The following is a 21,192-nucleotide window of genomic DNA, read 5'->3' as shown; positions in this document are numbered from 1 at the left end:
GAACCGCTGGCACCCTGGCAGATGTTTAATAAGGTGAGAGTGCTCTTTATCTGGACTTATATATATATATTGCTGGATCTACACTCATATCTCGTAATAGTCCATCTACCAGGGTGCAGGAACAGTTAAACATAACCCAATAGCAGAGAGATCAGAGATTGTGAAAACAGTGACTTTTTGGGCCACAGCCCCTTTATTTAGGCTGCTTTGTCTGTAGCAATGTATATCTATCTATCTATCTATCTATCTATGTGTATGTGTGTGTGTATATATATATATATATATATATATATATACTGACAGAATAGCAAAAAAATAAAATAAAAGTATTAGAAAAAAAGTATAAAATAAGAGTAAAAACAAAAGTATAAAATAGAAGGATAAAAGTATGTTTTCTTTAGGGCGGTTTTCAGTGCAATATTTCAATAGTCTGTAAAACAGGGCTGACAGAGTCAGAGCCATATGGTACACATATAGCACAGGTATAGGTTCGAGAGATAGGCATGATATAGGAAATATTATATAATACTAAAATATATGGGATTCCTATAATGATAACGTAGAATTTCAGACATCAGAAGATACAGTACGGGATCACGATAATCCAGCCCAATAAACTGAGAACTCTCATGCAATTAAAGGGTTTGAATTACTGTATGTGGAGTAAGTACTAGGATTAAATATAAGGCTGCATCGACCACTCCCACTGCACAGTGAGGACAGTTTTCCTATATATATCCAGGCCAAACACAGAAGGCGAAATTGATGTTTGCTACTACCTACTAAGCACCATGGGCACTCTGGGTCCAGTTCTCTGGATCCTTTCATGCCTACTTCTCCCTTCATCTGTTCCAGTTAATTCTCAAGGTAAGTGACTTAGGGCACCATTTAAAAAACTTTTCTGGGTCAGACATGGTTTTCCATGCCGATACTCACAGGGATCGAGATCTGCAGTGAGAAAATGTTTACCGAATACACCAGATCTGGTGGAGAAATGTCAGCTACCCTCATGGAACATACCTGTTTAGCTCAATAGCAGAAGCAGGGAAACTCATTTTTCAATAAGTAAAATAAGACACTTTGAATTTTATATTATAAATACTAATATCACAGTGTTTTTGTGCAAGTGCAGTGTAGTTTTATTACAGTTTTTACTGTGCATATTAAATAGCTTCTTTCCTGCACAATTTCAATAAAAAAATATTTTCAGAAAATACGATTATTTGCTGAAATATTTTGTTACATTTTTTTAAAGGGATTAACAATTTTTTACTGTCTATTTTTATTTCAGTATTTAATTTATTCATTTTATATGATTTTTTAAACAAAGATTTGTGTGAGCCCTACTGTAATGTATGCATCACCATCACATACTTAAAAGCAGGGAACATCCCTTTGTGAAACACATTGGCCCCAATTTATCAAAGGGCTTGCGGACCTGATCCGACACTGCGGATCAGGTCTGCAAGACCTCGCTAAATGCGGAGAGCAATACGCTCTCCGCATTTAACATTGCACCAGCAGCTCACAAGAGCTGGTGGTGCAACGCCGCCCCCTGCTGACTCGCGGTCAATCGGCCGCCAGCAGGGAGGTGTCAATCAACCCGATCATATTCGATCGGGTTGATTTCGGGTTGATTTAGACCGCTGCTTCATAACTTGTGTTTCTGGCGAGTCTGAAGACTCGCCAGAAACACGGCCCTTCAATCTCCGTACGGAGCTTGATAAATATGGGCCATTGTCTAAAGGTAAAAACTGCCTTTTTACAATCATAACACTAGTGAGATTTCTTATAGAATCTCACCAGCCCAGAGAGTTTTATAGAATTTTACCTGCCCAAAGAGCTTTATAGAGTCTCACCAGCCCAAAGAGCTTTATAGAATCTCTCCAGCCCAAAGAGCTTTATATAATCTCTCCAGCCCAAAGAGCTTTATAGAGTCTCACAAGCGCAGAAAGCTTTATAGAATCTCACCAGCCCAAAGAGCTTTATAGAGTCTCACAAGCGCAGAAAGCTTTATAGAATCTCACCAGCCCAGATAGCTTTATAGAGTCTCACCAGCCCAAAGAGCTTTATAGAATCTCTCCAGCCCAAAGAGCTTTAAAGAGTCTCACGAGCTTTATAGAATATCACCAGCCCAGATAACGTTATAGAATCTCACCAGCCCAGAGAGCTTTATAGAATCTCACCAGCCCAGAGAGCTTTATAGAATATCACAAGCCCAGAGAGCTTTATAGAATCTCACCAGCCCAAAGAGCTTTATCAAATCTCACCAGCCCAGAGAGCTTTATTAGAATCTCACCAGCCCAGAGAGCTTTATAGAATCTAACCAGCCCAGAGAACTTTATAGAATCTCACCAGCCCAGAGAGCTTTATAGAATCTCACCAACCCAGAGAGTTTTATAGAATCTCACCAGCCCAGAGAGCTTTATAGAATCTCACCAGCCCAGAGAGCTTTATAGAATCTCACCAATCCAGAGAGTTTTATAGAATCTCACCAGCCCAGAGAGCTTTATAGAATCTCACCAGCCCAGGGAGTTTTATAGAATCTCACCAGCCCAGAGAGCTTTATAGAATCTCACCAGCCCAGAGAGCTTTATAGAATCTCACCAGCCCAGAGAGCTTTATAGAATCTCACCAGCCCAGAGAGCTTTATAGAATCTCACCAGCCCAGAAAGCTTTAGAGAATCTCACCAGCCCAGAGAGCTTTATAGAATCTCACCAGCCCAGAGAGCTTTATAGAATCTCACGAGCCCAGAAAGCTTTAGAGAATCTCACCAGCCCAGAGAGCTTTATAGAATCTCACCATCCCAGAGAGCTTTATAGAATCTCACCATCCCAGAGAGCTTTATAGAATCTCACCAGCCCAGAGAGCTTTATAGAATCTCACCAGCCCAGAGAGCTTTATAGAATCTCACCAGCCCAGATAACTTTATAGAATCTCACCAACCCAGAGAGTTTTATAGAATCTCACCAGCCCAGAGAGCTTTATAGAATCTCACCAGCCCTGAGAGTTTTATGGAATTGGCCCCTCAGTTTATAGAATCAAAGGATTCTGTTATACATCAAACACCTTTGACACAGCAGCATACTGCCATATTATGCATTAGGAACATTTTCCAAGCGGGGCATCTACCTGCCAGGCTGCTGAACTTTGAAGTCTACTCTCCAGTCTTTTTAAAACATGTTCTCCAATAAGTCAATAACTGCTCCTCCTAAACATATTACATATTTTTACCAAACATGCTGGGGGGGGGGGGGGGGGTGTTATTTGGAATAAATATTTTATTGATTTTAAAGTGATATGAAACCCTAATTGTTTCTTTCGTGATTCAGATAGAGCAATTTTAAACAACTTTCTAATTTACTTCTATTATCAAACTGTCTTTGTTCTCTTGGTATCTTTTGTTAAAGATTGTTATTAATTTGCAAGAGCACTAGATGGCAGCACTATTTCCTGCTATTTAGTGCGCCAGGTGCCTACCTAGGAAGCTTTTCAACACAGAATATCATGGGAACAAATTTGATAATAGAAATAAATTGGAAACTATTTTTAAAATTGTATGATCTGTCCGAATCACAACATTTTCTTTTTGGTTTTCATATCCTTTTAACTGTCGCTGGTAACTTTGCTTTACTTAATCAGTAGTAAGTGACAATATAAACATTTATATGGCTTTACAGCCAAGATACAGCTTTTATATGGTTTCAGGTAAAGATACAAGGGTCTATTTATTAAACCCAGGGCAGACATACGCTGTCTGCATTTAATATTGCACAAGCATGACTTGTGAAAGGTTTGTGCAATGCCGCCTCCTGCACACTCATGGTCCTTTCGGCCGCTAGTAGGGGGTGTCAATCATCCCGATCGTATCCAAAAAGGTGGGGACAATTTAAGGAGCAGCAATCTTTCGAGCAGTGGTTCTAAACTTTCGTTTCTGGTGGGGTGTAGAGAGCAGCATTTGCTGCTTATTAAATCTACCCCCCAGACTTTTATACATTTTATTTATTTTTTGACAACATTGATTTCTATATATTTCTTTTAATATCCAGCAAAATATGAATATGGCTTAACCTGTATGGCTTTTGTTGCAAAATATGTTTCTATTCACTTGGCCACCTTTGCCTGTTATGCCCTGGTGCTGGGGCCATAGCAAACTAGGTCTCACAAAAGTACTAAAAAAGGGAGGAAATAGACACAGAGAATGCAGTATGAAAATAATAGTGTTTATTATGAACTTATTGCATTAACATAAATCAGTAATCATCTTATCAAGCAAGGCAGTAATTAAACTATAAACACATTACTTATCTTTGAGTTTCGAATTAGGCATTAATAGCGTACAAGGGTAGACAGGCAGACAAACGCAGTTACAGTCAGGTGCTAATTTCTGAGACCTCTCTCTAAAAAGTTACCCAAAACTCTCCTGCCCCCTCTCAGCAATTCTTATAATTAAAGTACAGTTTAGCAGGTGTGTCTAATGTTATGTCAATCCTGTTATTTTGTAGCAAAAGTGTTTGTGCTATAATCTGCTGTGAGAATATTCATTTGTTTTGCTATCTCCTTTGAAATTTGAAAGCCCACTCTTTCTAGAACAGAAAAGCAGAGTGGAATACCAGTGTAACATCTCTTAAAGGCATTTGATTAATTGTTTGTGCATGGAATTATGAAAAGTTTCTAATCCCTTATTGCTATAATTTAATTACAAGCAAATCAACTATTATTATTGTATCTGTTGCAGTTTATGTTCCCCTTTTAACCTGACATCTTTAAAATTATTTCTGATGCAGTCACCAAATTTCTCTCAATCTCTAAAAGTAAATATACTGTACCCATAATGTTATGAAACTACATATTAAACTAGATACAGTGGCGTATTTAGGTTTTGTGCTGCCCTAGGCACTCAAAATTCTGCTGCAAATTGCTCCTCTGAGTATCAGTTTTATAGAAAAACATAGATACATCTGTATGTGTTACATTTGACTTTGGAATGCAGAAAAATGCAAATGATTCCATACAAATGTTGTTATCTGTTAAAATAGTAGCTTGCTGAATAGGTTAAAAGAATTATAAACTTAGTTCTATATATGTATAGTGTAGGTCAGCCGTTAAAGGTGCAGAAAACACCTTGATATTTTTATATAAAATGTTTAGTTGTGGGCAATGAAACAACTTTGTAATATATTTTCATTAATTATTTTGACCCTATTTCACGTAAATTTACCTCTAAAAATTGAGCAATTTCTAATTCTCAGAACGTGAAATGCTCCCTACTGACTTATCAAGGCTAACCCTGCTTCATATATGTCCATAGATGGCTTTATCACTAATTTTATGCCAGTAGCTAGCCTTGTTGTCTGTGAACTAAAATCCTAATTGGCTCCTCCAAATAAGGCAAATGTTGAGTGGAGTTTGGCTTCTGATATAAATGATCTAATGTATGATAAAGTAACCACTGTGTAGAATGTTGCAGGATTAGGCTTCTAGATACTGCAGGGTGCTCAGATTTAAAATACAGGAAAACAAGGCAAAATAAAAAAAAATGTTAACATAATTTAATGTTATAATTCTTAAATGTCCTTACTGATGAAATTTTTTTTTTTTTTGTATTAACACAGTAATTAACAAAGCGCACAATCACATAGTCTGTAGCACCTGGGGGAACTACCACTATAAAACTTTCGACGGAGACATCTTTCAGTTCCCAGGAACCTGCAACTACATTTTTTCCTCTCACTGCCAGAACACGTTTGAAGACTTTAACATCCAAATCCGACGCTCTGTTGGTCCAGGGAAGACAACTTTGTCTTATGTCGTTTTGAAGATAGAGGGTCTGGTTATAGAATTGCAGAATGGAGACGTCAAAGTGGCAGAAGAGAGGTTTGTAGGAGTCATGGTACAAGTATATGTAGTGTGGACAGAATCAGCTGGGCAGTACTGGGAATAAAAAAGTCCAGCCCTATTTTCCATTGAGTCTGTAGAATGCACCTGCCCCATGTTTCTGAAGTCAATTACTAGGATACTCCTCCCCTCCAATTGTCTTTTTAGAATTAAACTATCCTAAGACAAACAGAATTACTTTAGAGACCATCCTGGAGTCATTTGATGATCAACTACTTTAGAAGTCATTTGCACATCATCAGGCATCATCAGGCTTGTAAAGTCATCAGCTAAGGTAAAGAATTCTGGGTGATGACTTCAGAATGATTAGCAGATGACCTTACTGATTACTTTATAAGCATGAACAGCCAGTGACTGACTCTAGATTAATCTCATTTACATATTTTGGCCTGTGGGCAAACTTCAGGATGGCTTCTGGTGACTAGTCTGGAGTCATTGATTACTTCAGAATGACTCCAGGAAGATCATCCTTTCTGATTAGGGTATATTAGTTTGTAATGGAAAAGTGCCACATTGTTGTTATATAGGCAATGACAATTAAAATTTCACCCATGACTCCCATTCACAGTGAGAAAATTACTATTCATAGTGTGATCAGGAGAAGACACTCAAAACAGTGTGTCACTTTATCTCACAGTGTGATTTGACTAGACAATAGAAACCATTAAATGGAGGGATACTAAAATGGTGTATGGTTTAGGAAACAAAACTTACAAGAAAATACTTTGTGACCTTAAAGGGACAGTGAAGTCAAACTTTCATGATTCAGATAGAGCATGCAATTTTAAAAAACCTTTTCTAATATCAAATTTACTTTGTTCTCTTGTGATTCTTTGTTGAAGACTAAACCTAGATAGGCTGATAGGAGCTTAGGAGTTTGTAACAATGTACTGTATAACACGTGCCCACTCCTGAGCTCACCTGGGATTAACCTTTAAATAAGGATAACAAGAGAACAAAGGAAAATTTATAATAGAAGTTAACTGTAAAGTTGTTTACAATTTCATGCTCTATCCAATCAATTTAAGTTTAATTTTGACTTTACTGTTCCTTTAACACCTCTAGCTCAAAGGAGAAAAGAGAGGTGATACAGTTGCATCAAATAACCGGCATCACCCCCTTTAAATTGCACCTGGTCAGCCCCAGCTGCTGCAGCCCACTGGGAAATCTCCTGGTATCCCGGTAGGCCAATCCAACCTTGAGAATCAGTTATAGATAAAGCAATAATGGATACAGAAAACCTATAAATGTATTTAGCTGAGTTGGTAACGGAACAGCTAAAATTAGATTGATATATTCTGTTATAGACCATAATAAACAAGGACATGAAAAAAGAAATTATACAAATTCTGAGCTAATTGTATTTAAAATACTTGTCTTTTTTCCAGCGTTTCTCTACCATACAGTCAGCATGGCGTACAAATACAGAGAACCAGTGTTTATTTAAAAGTATCTGCCAAAATTGGCCTGGTCTTTATGTGGAACGAAGATGATGCTGCAATGGTGAGACAGATTTTCTTGTTGATAAATTGTTGTTTGGTTAATTTGTTTTACTATCGTATAAATTCCTTGGCACAACGATTCAACATAATTTGCTACAAGAAGTTAATATTTTTACTATAATTAAAAAGACTCAACAACGTTTGTACTTCTTAAAGTGATGGTAAATTTTAGACTTTAAGAATGTTGCAAGGAAATGTTACTAGTGTACAAGAAAAACTGCATTCTTATGTTTTTTTTAAAAATGGTATATTTATTTTATAATAAAAGATTTATAATCCTACTTGGTATCTTCTGTCCCTCCGCACCCTTCATTTCCACTTTTGGTTGAGCTGTGACACAGAGAGCAGTCCCACCTACTCTCTACATAGGTTTCCTAAGGGCTTTCAAAGGGCTGGACTTCAAGAGTGTCATATGACGCACACACTAATTGGATGTTCATTGGAATTGTCATTATGGCCCAGCATAACATTGTAAAAGAAGCATTACTACCGGCACAAATTTAACCCTTTTCACAGATAGAAAAAGATACAAATATAGGGGCTGAATTATCAAGCTCAGAATGGAGCTTGATGCCCCTTGTTTTCTAAAGACCGCTGCTCCATAACTTGTCCGCCTGCTCTGAGGCGGCGGACAGAAATCAACCTGATCGAATATGATGGGGTTGATTGATACCCCCTGCCCGCGAATCTGCAGGGGGCGGTATATTGCACAAGCAGTTCTGGTGAACTGCTTGTGCAGTGATAAATGCCGACTGCGTATGCTGTCGGCATTTATCGATGTGCAGCGGACATGATACGCTACATCGTATCATGTCTGGTCGCACTTTGATAAATATGCCCCATAATTTATTTTTATGGCAAAGATTACATTTATGGCATTTGATTAGCTAAAGTTTACCATAACTTTAAGGCAACTTAATAAATGTGGTCTGTTACCTTGTTTTTATTCAGCCATCATAAAATCAGTTTTATCATCCTCTATTTTAACCTGGTATAGCTCTACTACATTATCATTAAAGGAGAAACTGCACCGAAATGTGAGATCTGCGGAAAAAATCATTGGGTGTCGACTTATTTTTCTTAACCCTTAACGACCAGCGCAGTACCCTGTACGATGCTAGTCGTTATGCCCTCAAGGACCAGCGTCATACCCTGTACGACGCTGCTGTCCTGGGCCTCTCTCTGCCATGATCTGGCTAAAAGTAGCGGGATTGCACTATTTCTGCGTGCCGCATGAGTGTGGCAGTGCAGAAATAGATGAGCAGAGTTACTGATGCAGAGAGGGCCACTCTGTGGCCCTCTATGCATCGGATAGCAGTGGTGCCAATTGTTGGTGGTGTGGAAGGGTTAGAACGGAGGTGGGTGGGCGACCCATTGCTGGAGGGGGGCGGGAGCGGGTGGGACTGCTATGGAAAAAAAAGCTTACAGAGGCTGTGAGTGGGAAGGAGGGAGGGAGAGGAGGGGGAAGAAGGGAGAGGGGGCTTCTATAGTGGAAAGGGAATAAAAGGGTGGGAAAGCGATGGGGGGGCAGCTACACTACAGAAATAAAAAAAATATATATAGCAAACTGGGTACTGGCAGACAGTACCTAAGATGGCGGCTAATAGGTAGAGGAGGGAGGCTTAGAGAGCTGCTTGGGAGTAGGGGTAAGGGGGATCTTGCAGAAAATAGAAAAAAAATATTAAAAAAGTCTTACATTTTCATACTGGCAGACTTTGGGGGTGGGGGAGAGAAGAGAGCTGTTTGAGAGGGGTCAGGTAGGGATCATGGGGTGGGAAGTTTCAGGTGGGAGGGTAATCTCTACACTAAAGCTAAAATTAACCTTTACAAGCTGCCTGATTAACCCTTTCACTGCTGGGAATAATTAGCGTGTGGTGCGCAGCTGCAATATGCGGCCTTCTAATTGCCAAAAAGCAATGGCAAAGTCATATATGTCTGCTATTTCTGAACAAAGGGGATTCCAGAGAAGCATTTACAACCATTTGTGCCATGATTGCACAAGCTGTTTGTAAATAATTTCAGTGAGAAATGGAGACAAATGTTAGTATAAAGTGCATTGTTTTACAGTTGTTATCAGATAAAATCCAATTAGGGACAGATATGTAACAGAAGTCAGATATTTAGCAGAAGTCAGCAGGTGCATTTTAAGTTCTGAGAATTAGAAAAAACACATTTTCCATAGTTAAATTACATGAAAGGGGACAAAGTAAATATATTGCAAAGTTGTTTTATTATGCAGAACTAAATATTTTATATACAAATTTCAAGGTGTTTACCGTCCCTTTAATTAAGTAGTTTTGGACTGAAGGGCAAGCTTTTATGTACTTTGTAAGTGTTTATAGGTTTGTTTTATTTATTTTGTATCAACCTATTTCTATTTTATCTGTATCAGAAATCACACTGTACCCAGTGGATATGTATTAAAGGGACAATCTATACCAGAATTTTTGTTGTTTTAAAAGATAGATAATCCCTTTATTACCCATTCCCTAGTTTTGCATAACCAACACAATTATAATAATTTACGTTTACCTCTGTAATTACCTTGTATCTAAGCCTCTGCAGACTGCCTCCTTATCTCAGTTCTTTTGGCAGACATTCATTTTAGCCAATCAGTGCTGACTCCTAAGTAACTTCACGTGCGTGAGCTCAATGTTATCTATATGACACACATGAACTAACACCCTCTAGCGGTGAAAAACTGTCAAAATGCCCTGAGAGAAGAGGCGGCCTTTAAGGTCTTAGAAATTAGCATATGAATCGCCTACGTTTAGCTTTCAACTAAGAATACCAAGAGAACAAAGCAAAATTGGTGATAAAAGTAAATTGAATTTTTTTTTAAAATTACATGCTCTATCTGAATCATACAAGTTTATTTTGGATTAGACTGTCCCTTTAAATCCCTATTAATTACAATCCCTTGTCTATTAACCTGACTTTCCCACTTGTAAAACATTTCCCATTGATATTTGCAGCTGGAGTTACAGCCAAAATACATGAACAGTACGTGTGGGTTGTGCGGCAATTTTAATGGAGTGTTACAGGATGAATTGATGCTTAATGGTAAGTCTTGCTTTCAAAATGTATGCAGCTTTATTTAACAAAACATTTTTAGAATTAGCTATGTTACGTAAGCAGTTCTGCGTAGCTTTGTTTTTTGATTAATGTGGGTTTAAAGAGACATGAAACTAACTTTTTATTTCATCATTCAGACAGAACATTTGATTTTAAAGGGACAGTCTATTCCAGTATTTTTACTGTTTAAAAATATCATCTCTTTATTACCCATTCCCCAGTTTTGCATAACCAACACAGCTATATAAATACACTTTTTACCTCTGTAATTACCTTGTATCTAAGCCTCTGCAGACTGCCCCTTATTTCAGTTCTTTTGACAGACTTGCATTTAAGCCAATCAGTGCTGACTCGTAAATATAAGTGAGCACAATGTTATCTATATGACACACATGAACTAGCACTGTCTAGCTGTGAAAAACTGTTACAGATGGTGGCACACACAGTGTCACCGCCTTTAACAATCTGGTATCTGCCTTCATATGGAACTATAAATACGTCTTGCAGTACGATAGGCAAAGTACTACATGATGTACACTATACGTCCATTTGGGTTAAGGAGTTAAACAACTTTCCAGTTTATTCTATTATCAAATTATCTACATTCTCTTAGTATCCTTTGTTGAAAGAGCAGCAATGTACTAGTGAGAGCTAGCTAAACACATCAGATAAGCTGGCATATACAGGGAGTGCAGAATTATTAGGCAAGTTGTATTTTTGAGGATTAATTTTATTATTGAACAACAACCATGTTCTCAATGAACCCAAAAAACTCATTAATATCAAAGCTGAATAGTTTTGGAAGTAGTTTTTAGTTTGTTTTTAGTTATAGCTATTTTAGGAGGATATCTGTGTGTGCAGGTGACTATTACTGTGCATAATTATTAGGCAACTTAACAAAAAACAAATATATACCCATTTCAATTATTTATTTTTACCAGTGAAACCAATATAACATCTCAACATTCACAAATATACATTTCTGACATTCAAAAACAAAACAAAAACAAATCAGTGACCAATATAGCCACCTTTCTTTGCAAGGACACTCAAAAGCCTGCCATCCATGGATTCTGTCAGTGTTTTGATCTGTTCACCATCAACATTGCGTGCAGCAGCAACCACAGCCTCCCAGACACTGTTCAGAGAGGTGTACTGTTTTCCCTCCTTGTAAATCTCACATTTGATGATGGACCACAGGTTCTCAATGGGGTTCAGATCAGGTGAACAAGGAGGCCATGTCATTAGATTTTCTTCTTTTATACCCTTTCTTGCCAGCCACGCTGTGGAGTACTTGGACGCGTGTGATGGAGCATTGTCCTGCATGAAAATCATGTTTTTCTTGAAGAATGCAGACTTCTTCCTGTACCACTGCTTGAAGAAGGTGTCTTCCAGAAACTGGCAGTAGGACTGGGAGTTGAGCTTGACTCCATCCTCAACCCGAAAAGGCCCCACAAGCTCATCTTTGATGATACCAGCCCAAACCAGTACTCCACCTCCACCTTGCTGGCGTCTGAGTCGGACTGGAGCTCTCTGCCCTTTACCAGTCCAGCCACATCAAGACTCACTCTCATTTCATCAGTCCATAAAACCTTAGAAAAATCAGTCTTGAGATATTTCTTGGCCCAGTCTTGACGTTTCAGCTTGTGTGTCTTGTTCAGTGGTGGTCGTCTTTCAGCCTTTCTTACCTTGGCCATGTCTCTGAGTATTGCACACCTTGTGCTTTTGGGCACTCCAGTGATGTTGCAGCTCTAAAATATGGCCAAACTGGTGGCAAGTGGCATCTTGGCAGCTGCACTCTTGACTTTTCTCAGTTCATGGGCAGTTATTTTGCGTCTTGGTTTTTCCACACGCTTCTTGCAACCCTGTTGACTATTTTGAATGAAACGCTTGATTGTTCGATGATCACGCTTCAGAAGCTTTGCAATTTTAAGAGTGCTGCATCCCTCTGCAAGATATCTCACTATTTTTGACTTTTCTGAGCCTGTCAAGTCCTTCTTTTGACCCATTTTGTCAAAGGAAAGGAAGTTGCCTAATAATTATGCAAACCTGATATAGGGTGTTGATGTCATTAGACCACACCCCTTCTCATTACAGAGATGCACATCACCTAATATGCTTAATTGGTAGTAGGCTTTCAAGCCTATACAGCTTGGAGTAAGACAAGATGCATAAAGAGGATGATGTGGTCAAAATACTCATTTGCCTAATAATTCTGCACTCCCTGTATGTGCAGCCACCAATCAGCAGCTAGTTCCCAGTAGTGCATTGCTGTTCCTGAGTCTACCTAGGTCATTTTTTCAACCTGCTCCTGAGCCTACCTAGGTATGCTTTTCAACAAAGGATACTAAGAAACAAAGCAATTTAAATAACAGAAGTAAATTGGAAAGTTGCTTCAAATTGTATGTTCTATCTGTATCATGATTGAAAAAGTTAGGGTTTCATGTCTCATTAACAGTTACTGATTTAACATTCTAAAATTCAGTTTCCACCCTACGCAAAAATAATATAAAATCTATGTAATTTAAGAAGAGATAGAAGTAACCTAAATGCCAAACATTACAAGGAGGAGGTAAATTACAGAGCTATTGTTGAAAATGAAGGGAACTCTTTAAGACAACAATGTTAAGACAATATTTTAGGTCTATCCATAAGGTTCCCACCTGACAACTGACTTGTGTGAGGGTGGTTAAGCTCAAGCTTAAGGTCAGGTCAGCCATAATTCCAGTCATCTGCATAATAAAAAAAAAACTGACTTTGAATAATTATAAAAGTAGCGCATTTTAACTGCCCTGTCACTGGCTGTAAAACATCTTACTGATTTCGAAATGACTTTAAACTCTTGCAAAGTCCTTTCAAACTGACTTATAAAGTGATTTAATAGCCAACATACAACTGAAACTCAAATGTGCAGTGAATTAAAAGTTACTTGATTTTTATATATATATTTATATTTTTAAATCCAGTTTGGGCCAACATAAGCTGTGCTACAGATGACTTCATAATTTATTTGCTTTGTCAGAATGGCTAACTTCTGTTTAAGCTGTTTTTTTTTAGCAAAATTCAGTCCACAGCTGGTATAAACTTGCACATCTGTGAATAGACTCCTATGTTTTTTTGTTGTTAAATATGTTAAATAGACATAAAAGTGAAAAAAGAAAAGTTGAAAGTAAACACAAGCGCGTTGGGTTTTGCTTGCACACAAACATTTTACTTTCAACTTGTAATACGCTGTGAGCAAAATGCTTACTTCTAGCGATGTTTACGCTCGAACGTGAGTGCTAAATACCACTCCACTTGTATCTAGCCCAAAATTAGCTCCTTAGCAGCAATGCACTACTGGGAGCTTGCTGAACACATCTGGTGAGCCAGTGATAACAGGCGTGTGCACCTTCTACCTCCCAGTAGTGCATTGCTGCTTCTGAGCCTAATTAGGTAAACTTTTAAACAAAGGATACCAAAGGAACAAAGTAAATTTGATAATATAAGTAAATTAAAAAGTCTATTAAAATGACCACTCTATCTAAACCATTACAATTTAATTCTGATTTTCATACCCCTTAAAGCATTATTATTATTTAGACCTTCAGGATATAATTTTCAAAATATTCCTCTGTATTTACAGATATACAACTCACCCCTCTACAGTTTGGAAACTTGCAGAAGTGGAACGGACCCACAGAACAGTGTGAGGATCCTGTGGCATCTGCCCCCAAAAACTGCAGCGACTTGGTAAGATCCACCTAAAGGTCATTATAAAAAGCCTAGCAGTACTTTGATCTTTGTTTATTAGTTGCTGGCAATGAAATGAGTTGTACTGTGTTTACTACATGAAATAAAAACTGTATTGTGACTACCGAGTGCACTTAAATCATCTTTAGTTTTTTTTGTGATGACTAAATCCCTGGGAACATGCAAAGTTACAACTAACCCTAATTCCTAAACAAAGGGCCTTGAGTTTTAAATGCAGAGATCCAAACTGTCCCGCATTTTGCAGGACAGCTCTCTTTGCTTCCGCAAGTGAAATCAATCTGGCCACACCCAGTCAAAAAGGCACTTGCAGAGGTGTGACTCACTATACCAATAGAAATGGAGGGGTTATCGTATCAGCAAGTAAGAATTAGTAGGGAATACACAATGTACACTACTATATTACTTTTACAATGCAGGGCAGCGGCTTCAAAGGCTAATAAGATACTAGCATGTATTAAAAGAGGCATTGATTCAAGGGAGGAAAGCATAATTCTGTCATTATATAAAGCCCTGGTAAGACCTCACCTTGAGTTTGGAGTGCAGTTCTGGGCACCGATTGCTAAAAAAGATATTGCAGAACTAGAAAAAGTTCAGAGAAGGGCCACAAAGCTAATAAGGGGATTGGAGAAATTAACCTATGAGGAGAGGCTAGCCAAACTGGGTCTGTTCCCTTTAGAAAAAAGGCGCTTGAGAGGTGACATGATTACTTTATATAAATATATTCAAGGCCCATATACAGAGATAGCAGAAGCTCTGTTTATTCCAAGAAAATTGTTTCTGACAAGAGGTCATAATTTAAGGTTGGAGGAAAGGAGATTTAATCTCCTGCAACGGAAACGTTTTTTCACTGTAAGAGCAATAAAATTGTGGAACTCATTACCAAAGGAGGTAGTGAATGCTAATACCATTGATACATTTAAAAATAGTCTGGATAAATTTCTGTATATAAACAAAATTCATGGATATGATTGCTAGTATTAAATGGGTCACATTTTAATGGGGTTATTTAAGCTTAACTGGAGCTTTTTGTAAGTATTTTAGATTTGTATAGGTTGAACTCGATGGACTTCAGTCTTTTTTCAACCTTATCTACTATGTTACTATGTTACTATGATAATATGTCCCAGTCACAGAATCTGAGCTACAGATATTAATATAAATCAGGATGACTCAGTGACTAATATTTTGCCTATTTCAGTGAGTTCTCGCTATTCTTTACAGATACCGACATGCTCTCGCCTGCTCTCCAGTTCAGTCTTTACAGACTGTGCACTGCGCGTTGCTGTTGATCGATACATAGATTCCTGTGTGTCAGACCTGTGCAGTTGCCATTTTCAGTCAGGCGTATCCTGTGTGTGTGATACTGTAGCTGAGTATTCCAGACAATGTGCACATGCAGGTGGAAAGCCCCAAGACTGGAGGACGCCATATTTGTGTGGTAAGTACCACTGAAAAATGAATCCCTACATAGAGAAATGGCACTCACTGGTCAATGTAGATAATTCATTGTTCCCCATTCCAATACATCAGAATACCCACACATCATCCAGCTTTTCACAGAATTTTCAAATTCAAACTCAATTGAATCCCTTTGAACACTTTGCAAAACCCCATTTCTTTCATGTAATTAACAAGAGTCCATGAGCTAGTGACGTATGGGATATACATTCCTACCAGGAGGGGCAAAGTTTCCCAAACCTTAAAATGCCTATAAATACACCCCTCACCACACCCACAAATCAGTTTTACAAACTTTGCCTCCAAGGGAGGTGGTGAAGTAAGTTTGTGCTAGATTCTACGTTGATATGCGCTCCGCAGCAAGTTGGAGCCCGGTTTTCCTCTCAGCGTGCAGTGAATGTCAGAGGGATGTGAGGAGAGTATTGCCTATTGAATGCAGTGATCTCCTTCTACGGGGTCTATTTCATAAGGTTCTCTGTTATCGGTCGTAGAGATTCATCTCTTACCTCCCTTTTCAGATCGACGATATACTCTTATATTTACCATTTCCTCTACTGATTCTCGTTTCAGTACTGGTTTGGCTTTCTACAAACATGTAGATGAGTGTCCTGGGGTAAGTAAGTCTTATTTTCTGTGACACTCTAAGCTATGGTTGGGCACTTTATTTATAAAGTTCTAAATATATGTATTCAAACATTTATTTGCCTTGACTCAGAATGTTCACTTTCCTTATTTCCAGACAGTCAGTTTCATATTTGGGATTATGCTTTAAATTATCATATTTTTTCTTACCTCAAAAATTTGACTTTTTTCCCTGTGGGCTGTTAGGCTCGCGGGGGCTGAAAATGCTTCATTTTATTGCGTCATTTTTGGCGCGGACTTTTTTGGCGCAAAAATTCTTTTCCGTTTCCGGCGTCATACGTGTCGCCGGAAGTTGCGTCATTTTTTGACGTTATTTTGCGCCAAAAATTTCGGCGTTCCGGATGTGGCGTCATTTTTGGCGCCAAAAGCATTTAGGCGCCAAATAATGTGGGCGTCTTATTTGGCGCCAAAAAATATGGGCGTCGCTTTTGTCTCCACATTATTTCAGTCTCATTTTTCATTTGCTTCTGGTTGCTAGAAGCTTGATGTTTGGCATTTTTTTCCCATTCCTGAAACTGTCTTATAAGGAATTTGATCTATTTTGCTTTATATGTTGTTTTTTCTCTTACATATTGCAAGATGTCTCACGTTGCATCTGAGCCAGAAGATACTACAGGAAAACCTCTGCCTGCTGGATCTACCAAAGCTAAGTGTATCTGCTGTAAATTTTTGGTAGCTATTCCTCCAGCTGTTGTTTGTAATAATTGTCATGACAAACTTGTTAAAGCAGATAATATTTCCTTTAGTGATGTACCATTGCCTGTTGCAGTTCCCTCAACATCTAAGGTGCAGAATGTTCCTGATAACATAAGAGATTTTGTTTCTGAATCCATAAAGAAGGCTTTGTCTGTTATTTCTCCTTCTAGTAAACGTAAAAAGTCTTTTAAATCTTCTCTCTCTACAGATGAATTTTTAAATGAACACCATCATTCTGATTCTTTGGACTCTTCTGGTTCAGAGGATTCTGTCTCAGAGATTGATGCTGATAAATCTTCATATTTATTTAAGATGGAATTTATTCGCTCTTTACTTAAAGAAGTACTAATTGCTTTAGAAATAGAGGATTCTAGTCCTCTTGATACTAATTCTATACGTTTGGATAAGGTTTTTAAAGCTCCTGCGGTTATTCCAGAAGTCTTTCCTGTTCCTAATGCTATTTCTGCAGTAATTGCTAAGGAATGGGATAAATTGGGTAATTCATTTACTCCTTCTAAACGTTTTAAGCAATTATATCCTGTTCCGACTGACAGGTTAGAATTTTGGGACAAAATCCCTAAAGTTGATGGGGCTATTTCTACCCTTGCTAAACGTACTACCATTCCTACGTCAGATGGTACATCGTTTAAGGATCCTTTAGATAGAAAAATTGAATCTTTTCTAAGAAAAGCTTATCTATGTTCAGGTAATCTTCTTAGACCTGCTATATCATTGGCTGATGTTGCTGCAGCTTCAACTTTTTGGTTGGAAACTCTAGCGCAACAAGTAACAAATCGTGATTCTCATGATATTATTATTCTTCTCCAGCATGCTAATAATTTTATCTGTGATGCCATTTTTGATATTATTAGAGTTGATGTTAGATTTATGTCTCTGGCTATCTTAGCCAGAAGAGCTTTATGGCTTAAGACTTGGAATGCTGATATGGCTTCTAAATCAACTCTACTTTCCATTTCTTTCCAGGGAAACAAATTATTTGGTTCTCAGTTGGATTCTATTATTTCAACTGTTACTGGTGGGAAAGGAACTTTTTTACCACAGGATAAAAAGTCTAAAGGTAAAAACAGGGCTAACAATCGTTTTCGTTCCTTTCGTTTCAACAAAGAACAAAAGCCTGATCCTTCGTCCTCAGGAGCAGTTTCAGTTTGGAAACCATCTCCAGTCTGGAATAAATCCAAGCCTGCTAGAAAGGCAAAGCCTGCTTCTAAGTTCACATGAAGGTACGGCCCTCATTCCAGTTCAGCTGGTAGGGGGCAGGTTACGTTTTTTCAAAGAAATTTGGATCAATTCTGTTCACAATCTTTGGATTCAGAACATTGTTTCAGAAGGGTACAGAATTGGTTTCAAGATGAGACCTCCTGCAAAGAGATTTTTTCTTTCCCATGTCCCAGTAAATCCAGTGAAAGCTCAAGCATTTCTGAATTGTGTTTCAGATCTAGAGTTGGCTGGAGTAATTATGCCAGTTCCAGTTCCGGAACAGGGGATGGGGTTTTATTCAAATCTCTTCATTGTACCAAAGAAGGAGAATTCCTTCAGACCAGTTCTGGATCTAAAATTATTGAATCGTTATGTAAGGATACCAACGTTCAAGATGGTAACTGTAAGGACTATATTGCCTTTTGTTCAGCAAGGGAATTATATGTCCACAATAGATTTACAGGATGCATATCTGCATATTCCGATTCATCCAGATCATTATCAGTTCCTGAGATTCTCTTTTCTAGACAAGCATTACCAATTTGTGGCTCTACCGTTTGGCCTTGCTACAGCTCCAAGAATTTTCACAAAGATTCTCGGTGCCCTTCTGTCTGTAATCAGAGAACAGGGTATTGTGGTATTTCCTTATTTGGACGATATCTTGGTACTTGCTCCGTCTTTACATTTAGCAGAGTCTCATACGAATCGACTTGTGTTGTTTCTTCAAGATCATGGTTGGAGGATCAATTTACCAAAAAGTTCTTTGATTCCTCAAACAAGGGTAACCTTTCTGGGTTTCCAGATAGATTCAGTGTCCATGACTTTGTCTTTAACAGACAAGAGACGTCTAAAATTGATTACAGCCTGTCGAAACCTTCAGTCTCAATCATTCCCTTCGGTAGCCTTATGCATGGAAATTCTAGGTCTTATGACTGCTGCATCGGACGCGATCCCCTTTGCTCGTTTTCACATGCGACCTCTTCAGCTCTGTATGCTGAACCAATGGTGCAGGGATTACACAAAGATATATCAATTAATATCTTTAAAACCGATTGTTCGGCACTCTCTAACGTGGTGGACAGATCACCATCGTTTAATTCAGGGGGCTTCTTTTGTTCTTCCGACCTGGACTGTAATTTCAACAGATGCAAGTCTCACAGGTTGGGGAGCTGTGTGGGGATCTCTGACGGCACAAGGAGTTTGGGAATCTCAGGAGGTGAGATTACCGATCAATATCTTGGAACTCCGTGCAATTTTCAGAGCTCTTCAGTTTTGGCCTCTTCTGAAGAGAGAATCGTTCATTTGTTTTCAGACAGACAATGTCACAACTGTGGCATACATCAATCATCAAGGAGGGACTCACAGTCCTCTGGCTATGAAAGAAGTATCTCGAATTCTGGTTTGGGCGGAATCCAGCTCCTGTCTAATCTCTGCGGTTCATATCCCAGGTGTAGACAATTGGGAAGCGGATTATCTCAGTCGCCAAACGTTGCATCCGGGCGAATGGTCTCTTCACCCAGAGGTATTTCTTCAGATTGTTCAAATGTGGGGGCTCCCAGAAATAGATCTGATGGCCTCTCATCTAAACAAGAAACTTCCCAGGTATCTGTCCAGATCCCGGGATCCTCAGGCGGAGGCAGTGGATGCATTATCACTTCCTTGGAAGTATCATCCTGCCTATATCTTTCCGCCTCTAGTTCTTCTTCCAAGAGTAATCTCCAAGATTCTGAGGGAATGCTCGTTTGTTCTGCTAATAGCTCCGGCATGGCCTCACAGGTTTTGGTATGCGGATCTTGTCCGGATGGCATCTTGCCAACCATGGACTCTTCCGTTAAGACCAGACCTTCTGTCACAAGGTCCTTTTTTCCATCCGGATCTGAAATCCTTAAATTTAAAGGTATGGAGATTGAACGCTTGATTCTTGGTCATAGAGGTTTCTCTGACTCCGTGATTAATACTATGTTACAGGCTCGTAAATCTGTATCTCGAGAGATATATTATAGAGTCTGGAAGACTTATATTTCTTGGTGTCTTTCTCATCATTTTTCTTGGCATTCTTTTAGAATACCGAGAATTTTACAGTTTCTTCAGGATGGTTTAGATAAGGGTTTGTCCGCGAGTTCTTTGAAAGGACAAATCTCCGCTCTTTCTGTTCTTTTTCGCAGAAAGATTGCTATTCTTCCTGATATTCATTGTTTTGTACAAGCTTTGGTTCGTATAAAACCTGTCATTAAGTCAATTTCTCCTCCATGGAGTTTGAATTTGGTTCTGGGAGCTCTTCAAGCTCCTCCGTTTGAACCTATGCATTCATTGGACATTAAATTACTTTCTTGGAAAGTTTTGTTCCTTTTGGCCATCTCTTCTGCTAGAAGAGTTTCTGAATTATCTGCTCTTTCGTGTGAGTCTCCTTTTCTGATTTTTCATCAGGATAAGGCGGTGTTGCGAACTTCTTTTGAATTTTTACCTAAGGTTGTGAATTCCAACAACATTAGTAGAGAAATTGTGGTTCCTTCATTATGTCCTAATCCTAAGAATTCTAAGGAGAAATCGTTGCATTCTTTGGATGTTGTTAGAGCTTTGAAATATTATGTTGAAGCTACGAAATCTTTCCGTAAGACTTCTAGTCTATTTGTTATCTTTTCCGGTTCTAGGAAAGGCCAGAAAGCTTCTGCCATTTCTTTGGCATCTTGGTTGAAATCTTTAATTCATCTTGCCTATGTTGAGTCGGGTAAAGTTCCGCCTCAGAGAATTACAGCTCATTCTACTAGGTCAGTATCTACTTCCTGGGCGTTTAGGAATGAAGCTTCGGTTGACCAGATCTGCAAAGCAGCAACTTGGTCCTCTTTGCATACTTTTACTAAATTCTACCATTTTGATGTATTTTCTTCTTCTGAAGCAGTTTTTGGTAGAAAAGTTCTTCAGGCAGCGGTTTCAGTTTGAATCTTCTGC

At 38.5% G+C, this 21,192-nt stretch overlaps 1 protein-coding gene across 1 annotated transcript in view; it reads left to right on the top strand.

Annotated features, from left to right (window-relative positions):
* The first annotated feature begins 791 nt into the window (after nt 1–791).
* Nucleotides 792–21,192, top strand: part of LOC128636210 (mucin-5AC-like) — a 146,802-nt gene continuing 126,401 nt past the window's right edge. Inside the window, exons 1-6 of the mRNA XM_053689254.1 lie at nt 792–867; nt 5,617–5,878; nt 7,288–7,402; nt 10,377–10,464; nt 14,102–14,208; nt 15,451–15,667. Of these exons, the coding sequence (XP_053545229.1) occupies nt 792–867; nt 5,617–5,878; nt 7,288–7,402; nt 10,377–10,464; nt 14,102–14,208; nt 15,451–15,667 (865 nt within the window). The remainder of the gene's footprint in view (nt 868–5,616; nt 5,879–7,287; nt 7,403–10,376; nt 10,465–14,101; nt 14,209–15,450; nt 15,668–21,192) is intronic.

The sequence above is a fragment of the Bombina bombina genome, chromosome 7, assembly GCF_027579735.1.
Source record: "Bombina bombina isolate aBomBom1 chromosome 7, aBomBom1.pri, whole genome shotgun sequence".
Taxonomy (NCBI): domain Eukaryota; kingdom Metazoa; phylum Chordata; class Amphibia; order Anura; family Bombinatoridae; genus Bombina; species Bombina bombina.
The sequence above is the reverse complement of the archived record's forward strand: the minus strand, read 5'-3'. Positions and strand labels throughout refer to the sequence as shown.